This window comes from Varanus komodoensis, unplaced genomic scaffold, assembly GCF_004798865.1.
Source record: "Varanus komodoensis strain SLA01 unplaced genomic scaffold, ASM479886v1 scaffold31, whole genome shotgun sequence".
Lineage (NCBI taxonomy): Eukaryota > Metazoa > Chordata > Lepidosauria > Squamata > Varanidae > Varanus > Varanus komodoensis.
This window is the reverse complement of record NW_025335780.1, coordinates 9662927-9677862: the sequence shown is the minus strand read 5'-3', so window position 1 is coordinate 9677862 and position 14936 is coordinate 9662927. Positions and strand designations below refer to the sequence as shown.

At 48.1% G+C, this 14936-nt stretch overlaps 1 protein-coding gene across 1 annotated transcript; it reads right to left on the bottom strand.

Annotated features, from left to right (window-relative positions):
- Window positions 1–2434: 2434 nt before the first annotated feature.
- DCT (dopachrome tautomerase) lies at window positions 2435–14644 on the bottom strand. Its single transcript, XM_044437763.1, has 8 exons — window positions 14299–14644; window positions 9425–9724; window positions 8186–8286; window positions 7729–7895; window positions 5931–6110; window positions 5685–5820; window positions 3566–3767; window positions 2435–2616 (listed from the first exon to the last, which is right to left on the bottom strand). Exons 1-8 carry the CDS (start codon window positions 14642–14644, stop codon window positions 2435–2437), a joined length of 1614 nt encoding a protein of 537 aa, XP_044293698.1.
- Window positions 14645–14936: the final 292 nt, after the last annotated feature.

Sequence of the window (14936 nt, the reverse complement as noted above, 5' to 3'; positions counted from 1 at the left end):
CTCCCTGTAGCTTGGAGTACCCACCCCTGTTAAGGGGAGGCCCATAGCTCAGTGGTTAGAGAAACTTCCAACTTCAGTCCCCAGCATTACACTAGATTTCTCCCTGAAATCCGGGAGTGGAGATCTATTTTTCTTCTGCAGGTAGACAGTACAGAGCAAGACAGAGCAACAGCTGGATGCCATACAGGGCAGCTTCCCCCATCTCTGGGGTTCGGCCAAGCTGGGCCCTATTAGGATCCGTTTACAAGTTCAGTGTGTGACTGCAGAGGAACTGCTGGTGTCTGATTACGTTTGCCATTTTATTTCATTTATTTGTGAATAGTGCCCTAATTTGAGGCATTACTTTAATTAGTACCTGCAGCCTCATCTTTGACATGTTTACTAGGAAGCAAGTCCTGCTGAGTCCCATGGAGTTTACCCCAAGGTGCTTAGGCTGTATTTCTTGAGCCAAGAGGCAGAACGATAGAGCCAAGATCGCCCCACCTGCCCGCCCCCTTGAGGAAGCCCAACCAGTATGGATCCACTTGGTTGAGCTAAAAGGGGCCGGATGACTTTCTCTTCCAAAATAGATGAAGCGTGCTTGCTCAGAAGCATAACTAACGCAACATGTCCCTGGTCCTTCATTTTAGGAAGTGGGAAAGGGTGGAGGTGGAGGGGTCACGAAGCTTATCTCGCTGTCATTTTCAAGCCAGCCACAAGAGGGCGGCCTACGCTTTCATACAGCCCTGGTTTGGATTCCTCTTAAAAATCAGTCCCCATCCTGCCCTCCTCATTCTTTCGGTCTCTTTTATTTAACAATACACAAAGTATGGGAGGAAAAATGGCGTCGTTTGCATTTGTATTATGATATTAGCATTGTTAGAGTTATGACTATACATGGCATTAATTGGTAAGCAGAATAACCATTAGAGTTATAACTACTTGTGACATCCACTTGTGAGCAGAATAGCCGTGTTTCGGTGGAAAGACAAGGGAGTCATAGCTGTCTGACTTGAGTGAAGAGAGACAGACGGTGCTGCAGTGCCCAACTCCTCCGTGCGCATCCTGGTCAAGGATTTGATGCAGCGGCTGCAGCACATTTTGAAATGTAAACTTTAATGTACACAGTAAGTTCGCTTGTGAAATACACTTAGCTGATAGCTGGCCATGAATACCTACAGGCTTCCATGCATGAACGGCATGTTCAAACTGACAGTGCAATTCTTTACACGCCTACTCAGAGGCAGGTCCTGTTCGGTTCGGTGGGGCAGATGCTGGGTAAGTGGCCCCGAGCTGCACATGTGCTGAAGGTGAGAGCACAAAAGGGGATGGGGCTGCTTCCAAGCTGGGTCAGGCCAGGCCTCTCCAAACAGCTGATGAGGTCCAGCAGTGCGCACAGCCTGACCCAACCTCACACCCTCCAGATATGCTGGACTGAAACTTCCGACATTCCTCCCATTGGCCTTGCTGCCAGAGGGTGAACTCTCTGCTCAGCCAGTGCCCACAAGCTGCCCACCTCACCCAGCCTAACCGAACCCACAGAATCGTTGCAAAGATTAAATGGGCAGAGGGAGAGACCACGTGCCTTCCGGAAGGCATGGGATAAAGGTGTTCCGAATAATCAAGATCTTTTTGGCGAGGGAGGGAGGAGAGAGACAGACAGGATGTGCCTCCTTCTTTCGCCGAACAGGTGACTAGTGCTGTCAGAGCTTCAGGGCAAGGCCACCTGTCTGCAGGTTGCACGCAAGTAGGCAGTCCAAGGACATCTGGAGGGCTGGAGGTGGCCCACTTCTGTTGCACTCAGAAGAGACTCTTGTAAAGGCAACTTACTCAGCACAGTGAACCAGCTAAATCTATAGAAAGGGGGCAGAGCTGCTAATCGTTTTTTCAGAGAAGTTCTTTTAAAGCACACCATACTAACGATTAAAACAGAAATATCGAGGGCGCGACCAAAACTGTATCTCTCCCATAATGAGTGAATTTGGTTGATGTGGATGCAAAGACTCAGATGGGTTCCTAACAAGGTACTTTTGAGTGTGTCCATCCAGAGGGCCATGCACAGCCCTGAGCTTAATCCTGGTTTGTTTGCACCAAGATTAGCACTGCTGATGGCTTTTGAAAGAGCGTAGCAGAGATTATCTTTTAGGGTAGAACTGGAGATTTCACCAAGATTCAGAGATGTGTGCCAGCCGGGAAAGATTTCTTCCTGCTCGTGCATGTGAAAGAATCAGGAGGCCATAATTCATGGACTGGAAGTCAACGTCTGTACCAAGGGTCACCAACTGTCCTAAAGAGGTGACGAAGTGTGTGATGCCCCCAAATTGTAATGAAATAGGTATGCTGTTGAGCAGGTTGCAAATTAGAACCGACCCAGCCATGGCTCTGGTTCAGGTTGCTAGTTCAGCAGATGGTCGGTGCTGATCAGTTGGCCACTTGCAAAAATGCTATTCTTCCTCTATGGGTCTTCAGTATATTTCTTTACACTGAACCTTGCATTCATGAGCGGCTCAAAACCTCTCCTGTGTCTCCTATGCTGGAAGAGCACAAGCAGAAGGACCAGCACAACTAAAGCTATCAGAGCTCCTCCGATGCTGGATCCAACCACAAGAGCCCAGGCACGGGCTTCTGCAGAAGAATCTGGAAAGGCAGAAAACCAAAGTCAGATTCACAGCAGGTAAAAGCAACTCCTGGCAGTTAATATTCCGAGCAGAGAAGCTGCTCGGTGCTTCTCCATTTGGAAAGATGCGCATACACGTGAAGACACTTCCCAAGATCTTGGCCAGGCTCAGCATCACCTCATGCATCCCTGGGCAGCTTCCATTGACAGGCACTGGTGCAGGCAGTGGGTAATGCAGCCAGGGCTTGCAGGGTTGATATGTCTGGATTTTTTGATGAGCAGGATGAGCGACATCCTCTGCTACCCTCTGAACTTAAGCTGCTATCTGGTATATTTTTCCTTGTTGGAATGCAAAGTATTCAGACTTTACAACCAGCTCTTGATGGGAAGAAAAAGTAGTTTCCTGGAAGTAGTTTGTGGATGAGATGGTCGCGAAGCACTTTAAGCACCTTGGGAATTTTCACCACACCTCTGTGCCTGATCGAGCAGCAGCGCAGAGGGTGCTTCTGTGCCCCTGCCACCACTTCCCCGCTGTATCCCCCGTCCTGCAGTATCCCAGGGTACACTGGAGCTGGAGAAAAGGCCTGGAGCATGTTGAAGTGGTGCTTTATACCATTTTCCTCTTCTCCTTTCTCATACTGTCTTGGGTCTCTCTTCCTAAGGTCCTAGATGCTAACCACTAGACTGTGCCGGACCCTTCCGCTGGTGTATAAAGATCAACAGAGCTGGTACATTTCAGGAATGGAGCAGGGGCCAAAAGCTCAAGGCCCCCAGGCCAGGATCCCAGTCGGGTGCCCTGCATGCACTGTTGAATAAAAAAGAAAACGACGTCGCTCGCCGACATCTTCAAATGCCTGATTGCCTTGGCTGCAGCATGCTGTAGGTCCCAGAGGAACACTGCAGCGGCTAGTCCACGTGGCGTGTCAGTCTAATTTGGACCGAATCTCGTAAAAGGACTGAATACGTTACCTGGCAGGTCAAAGGCATAGCTGTAGCCAAGCTGCTCTGCAGTCAGAAACACTTCCTCGTTGGTGACGGGCGGAAAGAAAGGCACCATGTTGAACATCCGGTTGTGGCCAATGGGCGCCAGCTCCTGCGGCCAGACACTGCCAGCTGGGTGGAATCGTGTCATCCATTCGTCGAAGACGGCATCCGTGAAGGTGTGCAGGACCTGGGAATTCAGTCCACACAGCTCTTCAGTGGCCTGTCCCTGCTTTAATGCCTGCCACGGTCCCAGCTGCGGGGGAAGGGGTGTGTGACGCAGCCGCACTACGGCAGGGTGCACAAGGCAACACAAGATGGTTTACTGTGCTGGCACGCGAGGTAGAGGAAAGATAAAGGTTTCTGTCAGTAATGAAAGAGGGCAGGTTTTCACAGTACATCTTGCCAGGTCCCTTCTTGCTGGCAGGTCAGAATACCTTGCCGAATATATAAGCCTAGGATCATGCAATGGCTAGTGCAGCCTGCTAGTCCCTGGGGTGTTTTGCGATCACAGAAAAGCACCAAAATGCAGCATTAAAGTCAGTGAAACCACGGCCTATTGCTCTGCTTTTCATTTGTCTTTTTAAGAAAATTTGTACAGTGGTTTGAAGATATAGCGATGTAATTATGTCTAAGATTTCCAGAAGGCTCATTTCAAGATCTGCATTATTTTTAAGGACTGTTACAGAATTCTACTAAGATCAAACGGAGGTCTTAAAACGTTTGTATAAGTTCTTTCCCCTAAGCTGTAAAGATCAAGGTTTAATTTAGCCACTAGAGGGAGTCCATATCTTCATTTACACACCCAGAACAGTGCAGATCTGTGTGTCTATCAAACCTTATACAGATTTCCCTAAACCAAGCAAATTTGTACACAGTGACATTCTTCTTAACTGCCCATGAAGGGGACATAAGGTGCAGAGAGGGACAATCTTGGCTTCAGAGTTGTTATTTTATCTAATGATATTAAGGACAACCAAGATTTTGCTTTCTCTAATGAAACGTGTTAAAAAGTGCGTCCACTTTGGTTCTGTATCTGAACAATCTAAGTCCATTGTTGGTTTTATTTCTACAGTTCATCCACATTCACTTTAAAGGCAGGTATTTTTGAATAGAACAAGCTACTTTACCTAGAGTGACACTGCTGATCCATCAGCCTCCTTCCTGTTTTGGACTACAACTCCCATAAGTATTGTAGCATGGCCAGGGGTCGAGTTTCTGGGAATCATAGCTGAAAATATCTACCAGGTACTGGGTGGCCAGCACCAGATGGATCTGAAGTCCGGTGCTTCAACCATTGGTGAAACATTGGCTTGACAGAAACCTTTACTGGGTGCCTTTGCTGTGGTTCTTAGCCTTAGCCAGGGCTCCTTTCCAGCTTTTTTAAAACAGAAGAGGCCGGCATTTGAGCATGGGATACCAGAAGGTGTACTTTTATTACTTAAGTATACCTTTCCCTGAAACCATACCAGGAGTAGGAAATGATCCCCACTAGATACACAAATCACAAAGCTTTATGGCATATGCCACACTCTGAAATAGAGGGAGTTAAAAAGGAACACAAGAGAGGTCACTGCATCCAAAAAAAAAAAAAAAAGACATTATTTCTATTTGCAGTTGTTCAATGAGACACTCTTCCTATGAAGAAAAGTTCCAATATAGGCAGATCTCATTATAAGACTTCAAGGCAGGTGTGGGAAGCATGTGGTCTGGGGCTTCATGTGCCCCTCTTGGTGATCTGGGTACCCTGCCCCAGTTCCTGCAGTCATGGCCTCTCATGTCACGAAAATCCTGGCTATTATGCTAGCAAATAAGATGCCCTGAAGTGCCACCCTTTGGTCTTTGCCGAAAGGGCTTCAAAAGGCCCACTGGATAGCTGTTTAGTGGGCTTCCAGAAGCCCAATCTGGTCTGGAAACCAAGGGCACCCTTCCTATGTGCCTGGTTTCCCAACACAATTCCTGGAATTCCAGCAGCATCAACTTCGGCTGCTGGCAGCTTCCAGTAGGGAAGGAATGTCACACCTGCAGGTTTCTGAAGGAGACGCTGCAGCCCCCAGAAGCTGCCTAGCCCTGCTTTGAGGAAACCAGAGGAGAAAGGAGGACCTACCACAAAGATCGGATCATTCGCGGCAGAATGGGGAAAGGCGATGGTCCCATGCAAGACAGAGTGCACCAAGTTGTGCAGACTCACAACTGGAACGTCCAGGGTCCCATCTGGTTTATCAAAACCTTCCAAAGCATTCCTGTCACAGAGAACAAGCAGCATGAAACACGATCGTCTAACTATCTTCTGCCTTGGAAGAAAGGCCGTTGCTAAGCAAACTGATTGATAGAAAGAAGCCAAAGAACTAACCTGAAGCTGAAACTAGAATTCCTGAAGAAGGGGGGCTTATCAAAGTCTTCCAGGGAGAGGCAGCTTCGAACATCGTCCAGGGTTGGCAGCTGATCACTCGCTTGGCTAAACGGGTTCCTCTGCAGCAACCCTTCACTGGTCCCGTTACACAATGTGACCAGTTGGTTGTACTCATCTAAACTTAGGTGTGAAACAGAAAGACTTAGAAACAGAAAGACGTGGCATTTCATTGGCATGAGTTTGTCACAACCTTCAAAAATCCAATGCCTTCCAGATGCTTTGCACTTCAGCTCCCATCAGCCCCAGCCAGTACAACCAGTGTTCAGTAACACTGTAAGATGTAGCTCAAAATGCCTGGAGGACACACAGTTGGGGAAGGCTGCTTTATACAGTGGAAAAGGACTGCAATTTTTCATTGATTCAATTGGCAGCCTGACTACCTAAGGGTTTCCCTGCATGAGGCTTTTAGCCTGCCACTTTACTGAGGATTCTGCTTCCAGATACATTACAGGATTAAGCTCACCCTCTTTACAGATGTGTTCCTTTGGGAATGGGGGTGGATTTTGCTTTCTCTGACTTTCTGTGCAAAAAAGTGTACATCACACAACCCCATGGTAGTGCCTGGGATAGCAGATTGTGAAAAAGCACAAGCTTTTTATTCTGGTTCATTCCACCATTTTCAGTCACAGAACTCCCTAAAGGCACTGGAGAGACCCTGTAAAAATTTGGATAAATCACCCACAAGCTACTGCAAATGAGGAATCACAAGTGCAGAAATGCCTTGTGTAGAGAAGCTGATCTTCAGTGTTGTTAATCTGGGGCAAATGTCAGAAAAATCTCATACTGAAAGACATGTGCGAATTGAAAATCTAGGTGCAGACACCTTGCAGAGCTCCTAATGGCGTTTCCATTAAGTAATGGAGCCCCACATTTGCCTGAGTGCATGAAGACTTAAAGTGGGTAGAGTTCAGAGCTTGTGCTGGCCTAGCCTGGACACACACACACACTCACACTCTTAAGGCCTTGCTTTGTTGAACGAGCAGTTCCTGAAAGTGAGTGTCACATGCATTCGCCTGCCTGTCAAGTAGAACTCTTCAAGTAGGAACCCAGAAATTGCTGGATCCACAATTGCACTGAGAGCTCTACTTACTTCCAGGTGAACCTGAGCAGAACTCCCTTCCAGGTGTTAGGAGTTAAGGTCTGAATGGAGAGGGGTGGGACCAGCCTGCCTGGAGCCAGCATGCACAACCCATCGCTGTCTAGTGCTAAGAGAAATGTCACTGCATATTGCCTTAGACAAATTCAGATCTAGAACCCTGATATGAGTAGCTTATGCAGGGCAATTACTGGGGAGATACCGGCTGTTAGATCGACCCATGTGCAAACAGGTTCCTCGCTGGAGATAATGGACAAACAGATTGCACCCTGGATGGCAAGGGAGAGGAAATTCATATCCTCCAGTGATTATTAGGATTCCCCCCTTGAACCTGTGCCTGGGAGAGGATTAATTGTGCTCCAAATATTAAAAGGAAGGTTTTTTCCTAACAAATGCAACATCAAATTAGAATTTAGCATAACATGCAAGCACGTGGAACTCCTAAGCATGGCCTTCGTCTCTCCAGCTGGCTGCAAGGAGGAGACAAGGAACAGTCACTTCCATTTTCAGGTAAGAGTCAAGCTACGTATCGATCTAAATCTGTAGCTGCCAGCCATGTCTCCCCCCCCGCCCCCCCGCCCTTCCTTAAAGAAGGCATCCTGGACTCGGCTCCAATAACTCTGTGGCCTCAGAACTGGTTACCTATTGCATACTATCTCCCACTGTGAAAATCTTGAATCCTGACTTATTAAGTTCGGGTTGTCCGGTCTTGAGGCTCCAAAAAGTTGATCCGTGCACACGTCACACTCGTTCGTGCCTGTTGCAAAATTCCAGTAAGGCAGCGCAAAGGACTCATTGCCAATCAGCCTCTGAATAACATGGGGTGGGGAGAGAGATGAGAAGTCTTCTGTACTGGATTTCTGATGAACTTTTTTACAACTCAATGACACCCATAGAACCCCTTTACAACCCTTCCCCAAACGATGGACTAACAACCTCTACACAACCCACCATTCAGCAAAAGCCCATGCTCAGAGTTACTGCATGCAAATGAAAGCATTCATATATCAGGGCCCTGTCTCCTCGCTCCCCACCACACACAGGCGTAGGGCCGGATGGAAGATGCATCTCATGTGCACAGAACAGGAGTGTGGCCAACCTGCAGGTCTCTCTCCAGCAGCATCAAATGGTACCTATGCCAGGTTACAAAGGCAGGTCCTTGATGGGAAAAGTCTATTGCTCTGAAGGGACGCCCTGGTCCTGAGGAAAGAAAACCGGTATGAGAACAGGACTCACCAAAGGGGCACCAATCACATATCTGGATCTGTCTTATCAAAACTATTGTCCAGAGGTCCCCTTCCTTGCCCCTTTCTCTTTCTCCCCTCCCACTGGGGCATTTCATTTTTGTTTTGCTTGTTTCACAAAGCTGCAGGTGTTTGGCTATTGATGTGGGCTATGAATAAACAGGTGTAGCTGTTGTTGAGGGTGATGGAAAGGCAATTTTAGGGAGATCTGGGAAGGCTGGGCATCTTGACTGATTGTTTTTCCATGTTAAAGGAATAAGGTTAAAAGTAAATCTCTACCTATCAAAAACCGGGTTGTTTACTCCATTGTAGAGGACATGGAGAGCACAGGGTAGAAACAGCCCATGAGAGTTATCCATCCAGTCACCAGTTTCTTCCGTAACCCTTCTGCTCATTCCCCATGTCTAATCTCCGATCAGCAGCAGCTTTACCTAGCAAACCTTGGTCTGCTTAAAATCTCTTATCTCCAAACAGCTGTCAAGTGAAGGTAAGAGCTTTTCTCTGAACACCACAAGACAGTTTTTCCGTGCTCAATACAGAGAAAGCCGTGCAGGACACCAGTCCTTACTGATCTGCATGACTGAGCTGAGGGGGAAGGTGTGAACATGTGGCTGTCTTTCCTTCTTCAGCTGTCCCTGTTCTTGTACCTTAACAGCCGCTTGATCTTAAGACAGTAACCAGTTACAGTTAGACTATGAAAATCATCTGCTGACTTTTGCAAATCAAAATGTCCTTAAAGGCACAGAAGCTGGCTGGGCCATGAATTCTGATCAGTGGACAGTTCTGTTTTCAAGTGGTCTCTCCACAAAAGCAGTCGCTTTTCCCCAAAAAAGGGGATCTGAGAAAATACTTAGACCTATAACACAGCCTCGGAATCAAGGTGCAGAGGAGTAGCCTTTCATCCCACACCTGGAACGCAGCTCCCCAAAACCCTCTCTGAAATACATTTCAGAGAAATGAAAACACTGCATGGGGAAAGTTCCACTGTCCAGCACATTTCTGGCTGGTTTCCCTGTAAAAGCCCATTGATCTTGCTTCAGTAGGTGTTTCCCCCTTTCTATACCCCACCCCTCCCCTCCCCACAAAAAACCCACCTAGTAAAGTATCTCTGACTGAGTAATAATGTAGCCAGACGTAGTAGTCATAAATGCTGCAGTTTGCCACTTGCGGGTCATTCCCACTGGGACCAAGCAAGCTCAGCCAGTGCTGGGTTGCAATCATATAGTCTGGGTGAACAGTTGTCTTTGCACGCACAAGGGCATCCAAGAACTGCTCCCGCTCTTCTTCAGACAAACTGTGTATGTTCTTCCGGATAACGGGCAGCTTCTTTTCGTCGCAGTTGGACCCTGTCCAGCCAAATTTACAATCCCCACAGTTGTAGCCGGCAAAGTTTCCTGTATTAAGAAAAAGCATGGTCATGGTTTATGCCATAATGCTCCTAGCAAATAGACGGGGAAGAAATTGAGGTAGTGACAGATTTTATTTTCCTGGGCTCCAAGATCACCACAGACGGGGACTGCAGCCAAGAAATTAAAAGATGCTTGCTCCTGGGCAGGAAAGCTATGGCAAAGCTAGACAGCATACTAAAAAGCAGAGACATCACCCTGCCAGCAAAAGTGCGTATAGTCAAGGCTATGGTTTTCCCAGTTGCAATGTATGCCTGTGAAAGCTGGACCATAAGAAAGGCTGAGCACTGAAGAACTGAGGCCTTTGAATAGGGGTGCTGGAGGAGACTCCTGCGAGTCCCTTGGACCGCAAGGCGATCAAACCAGTCAGTCTTAGAGGAGATCAACCCTGACTGCTCTTTAGAAGGCCAGATAGTGAAGTTGAAACTCAAATACTTTGGCCACCTAATGAGAAGGAAGGACTCCCTGGAGAAGAACCTAATGCTGGGAACAATAGATGGCAAAAGAAGAAGGGGACAGCAGAGGATGAGGTGGCTAGATGGAGTCACTGAAGCAGTCAGCGTGAGCTTAAGTGGACTCCAGGGGATGGTGGAGGACAGGAAGGCCTGGAGGAGTGTTGTCCATGGGGTCACGATGGGTCAGACATGACTTCGCGACTAGCAACAACAAATGCCATAATGCAGATATAAATAGGCTGAGAAAGCAGCGGAAGAGATTGTTTCAGGGGTTGTTGAACCTCATGCAGGGAAAGGGCCAAGCTGCATTAGGAGTTCTTGGCAGCTACATTTCAGTGGTAAATTAGGCAAAAGGAATCAAAATACCAACATATTTTGGCTTAAGCTCTTGCAGTCAGTGGTAAGAAGTATGAGCTTTCACAATGGGGAGAGAGACTGCACAGAAGCTGAGAGACAACCAAAATATGGGAGGCTGGCAGCAAGGGGGGGCAGCAAGGGAAATGGGGAAGGGCCATCTGACGGACCCCTAGACTAGGAGCTCTGGTAAGCAGAATTTGACCCCCAGACCTGGGGTTCCCCCCCCCCATTTTAAACATGTATGTGATTTGGGGAGGGGAGTGGTTTCACTGTCATCATGTGCAGCCTTCTAAAGGACCCAAGCTGGCTTGAACTGGGGAGGGGGGGCAGTTTTAAACTCCAAAACTGTGTCTCCATTTGGGACAGGGGCAGACCTGTCAGTGTAGATGACTCCTTTCAGTCTGCTTTCTTAGTCTCACAGAATTGCCAGCCATTTCCAGGAAGTTGCCTCCATCCGTACACGAAACACACGCAAGGAGAAGGAGCCACACGCTTCCTGCTCCGCACACCGCTCCGCTGTGCCTCCTGGCGCAGTGGCTCCACGTGTGCAGGTCCAGCAAGCATCACTGCACAAATCTGGCCCAGACCACACAGGCTCACCAAGCGCAAGGGACTGCTCTGATGCCCACACACCTGCATGCCTTGCATTGGCTTTCTGCCCTCCCATTAGGCAAAATGGCTCTCTTTAATGGCTCCGTACTTTTCACCAGAGAACACCAAGATACCCTGTGATGGCTTTAAAGGGAATTCATAGTTACTAGTCAGGTGGCTATTTATGACTTCCGGTATCAAGGGCAGTGAACCCAAGCAGGAGGGTGCTTCTGCTCGAACATGCTCTCTGCTCGCTTCCCACGGGCCTCTGGTTGGCTGTTGTGCAAACAGCCTGCTGGACTTGAAAGGCCTGGTCTGATCCAGGAGGGATTTCCTGGGTTTTCTGTTCTTCTTGTGGTTTTACGATCTCTGATCAAGTCAACATTTTCTTAAATGATTCTTTTGAGCTCCTCAGACAACCAGCTACACTAACTGTATTGTCTAGATGGATGGATGGATGAATGGAGACCACATTAAGCTTCAGACAGCTCTGCCTGGCCCACAAGAGCTTTCTTTAGAAAACATGGCACTTGGAGCAAGGATACATGGAAACATAGCAGATTATTAAAAGATGCATTATAAAATAAGCTGTCTAACAGCAATAATGGCTGACAATTGCTTGTAATTGGATTCATGACCTCTACCCTAAATCAGCAGACTTTCTGCAACCCATTCTAACAATAATCCCTTACAAGAAGTATTAACAAGAGAACACAAGAATAGATTGGCCTTTCATATCTAATTACTCCAGATTTATAATATCAAAGCTCTACGTAGAAAGGCACCTATGGCAGAGAATGCCATAGATCCATTATCCTACCGCCATTTAGCCTGTCATGGACTGTAGTGGCTAGGAGAGAAGACAGATATTACAAAGATATTACCTCTTATTTATAAACCCAGCTAGGGCAGCTTTCTGTCCAAACTGGGCCTGCACAGTTTGTGATTCCCTAAGTCCAGAGCAACCCATCTGCTAGACATCGGTGCATTCCTGGTGCTTGTGCAACCTCCCAGAGAGGAAACCCAAACCAGAAAGTTTGTGAAACTTGAGCCAGCTCAAGAGCTCGGGCCTGAAAGAAAGCCAGGATGGCTCCCCCATCCATGTTTAGCAAGGACGGACAGAAAATAGAACTCCAGGTGTTTTAGATCCCGGCATTCCTGACCATTGGCCTGACCATTGGCTGCCAGCGCTGAAGTCTAAGGCATCCTGAGATCTACCTTCTGTGTTTCCCTGACATACAAACCTGGACCGGCCATCGAATCTGCAGCACTGTGTGATGGACAGCCTGAGATCGGTTTAGGGGAGCAGAGCAGGCGCCATGACACACACAGCTCTGTCTGTTGACCCCCCCCCCGCCATTGCCACTGTGCACCCCCACTCCCACCTGCTACCTGTGGCTGCCACCACAGAAATATAATAGAAATACATGTGCCTGAGCTTTCATTTGGCAGTCAAATTTACATCCACCGGAAGACTTAACATTTACATTGCCAGCTTGTGATACTCTCTTTCCTCCCCCAGGCCTCACCTGGCCAAATCAGCCGCCCTAATGTAGCTGATCCAGAAAGCATAAACCCTTTCAATGCAACGTATCACCCAGGTCAAAACCTTCGCGCAGACTGCTGCATGCACAGTCCTTGATGCCTCTGTGCTCTGGTAGATATAATGTCGGCCGTCAGAAAGTGCTGCTTCAAGCTTCTCCACTGCCGCCTCCCATCCCAGCACACAAGTACTGCTGGGATGGGCATGAGAGGGTTAAAAAAAGAGACACGTGGGAGCGCACACACCAGAGAACACACACACACTCGTGCAGCTGTGAGATGGAACGAGATCTTGGAAGATTTCCCGAATGAGCTCTCCTTCCAAAATAGCATCTCGCAAACGACCTACGGGAATGGCATAGCCAAAGCTGGTTGTTGTGTTGCTACCCTCTGCATACAAAATGATGCTTTGCTGCCATTGGGGGGCTGCTTTTCTCACAGATACTGGCTGCCTGTTCCCATTTTAGACTGACAGATGGATACAATATTCCAATGATCAATGGGAACTAATGAGAGGAGATGCTCTCCCAGTAGCTAAAAATCTCCCCGGCTCTGGGATTCGGATAACCGTCAGTGTTGCAGAAGGTGATAACCCTTCAGCTGGGGAAAGCAAAGAAGAGAAGTGGTTGGAGCCATGTTCAGGTGGTATTTAGAGCGCTTTGGAAAGAGTAATAGAAGGTCAGAGCCAGGCGCAGCCATACTTACGTCCACTGAAATAACCTGTTTCCAGGTAGGTAGAAGTCCTATGGATTTCAGTGTCTACTTTAAGGTTTATGCTACTAAGGGTCTACTCTAAGTAAGCCTGGCTCTGCTTCAGAGTGTTTTGGAGCCACAAAAGGGGAGGGGGTTGGAGGTATGGAGTAGATCGGTTTCCTCTGGGTCTTTGGGTATATCCATTTCCTTCTGATATGCTCTGCTTTTGTGATTGCAACTCCAGGCAGTATCACAAAGATAATTTTCCAGGCTTCTCTTAACCAAAGGAAAGTCTGTAACTTTCCCCTTAGAACTTTTCTCCCCTCAGGAAAGTGAGGTGCAAATGATAGTACATTCAGTTGGTTCCAGTCAAAGCCCTGCCTTGAAAAAGCTAATGGAAATCAATGGGATACATTTATTTATGGCAAATGTAAGTCCAGTTTAATTCAGTCTGTCTGCTCTGAGGATGATTAAGTCTGGTTCCATCCTGGTGCCTTTCACCATCCCAAGCATGTCCAACCAAGTTCAGCGCACCCTTTGCCCAGGGAAGTGTGGGAATGATCCATCATTTAATCAAAAGGGCACAGGTGGGGATCAGACCCATTTGTTAAAATATGGGAATTATGGAAAACAGGCATCCTGCAAAGATCTGGAAGGCTTCCCTACCATTAATGTGTCTCAGCTCTGAACACATCACAAGGTACAACAGCAAGTTTCCTCACGACCGTTTCCCTATTGGCATTTTCAGACCACGAACAGAGAAAAGTAATAACAGAAACATCAGGGGTGCATGTGTGTGTTACAAAAAGGTAAGTTCGACTAGATATGAAAAGTAGATGGACACTCCTGGAACTGCAGACCCTTGGAGGACATTCCAGGGTCTGCCGGGCATCCCGCCCCCCCCCACCCGCCACACCTTCTCACCTGTGCACTGACAGCTCCTGTTGAAGAACTTCAGGGGCCAGCGTTCCCGGTCATCCACGTTGCGGAGCGTGTATGGGCCACCCCAAGGTCTGGAGTCCACTTCCACCTCCTTGCAGACTCCGCGGGCTTGCTGTGAACCACAGATATTGTCAGGATCAGTCCCCAAGGCTGGGCAGCATTGCTTGGACTGGAGAGTCTCCACAGTCATGCACGCTCGTGGGAACTGCGCTTTGGCTTCTGGAGGGCCAGGAAGGCTCAGGGAACCCAAGAGGGCCCAGCGAAGCAGGTGGCCCCATGGCGGCAGGAAGCCCGCGGCTGGCACGCTCAGGCGTGCTCCAGCAATCATTCCGTCTTCACAATAACAGAGACAGCAATTTTAGTTGCAGCTTCTTCGGGTTGAACGAGGAAGCCAGGCTTTGCCCGTTTTCCTCTTCACTGCCTTCCAAATTAGGCTTTAGGGTGCTTGTTTAATCCTGGGCTCCACATTCCTTGAATGTGGTTGAAAGGCAGACATCAGCTCTTTGTCATTTGCCAAGAGACCATGGCTGGAGGCCGGGAGGGGGGGCTTTCTTTTTGGGGTCAGCACTCCCTAATTAGAAGGATTAGCTTTCTACAAGCCCTCGTGTTTAGCACATGAC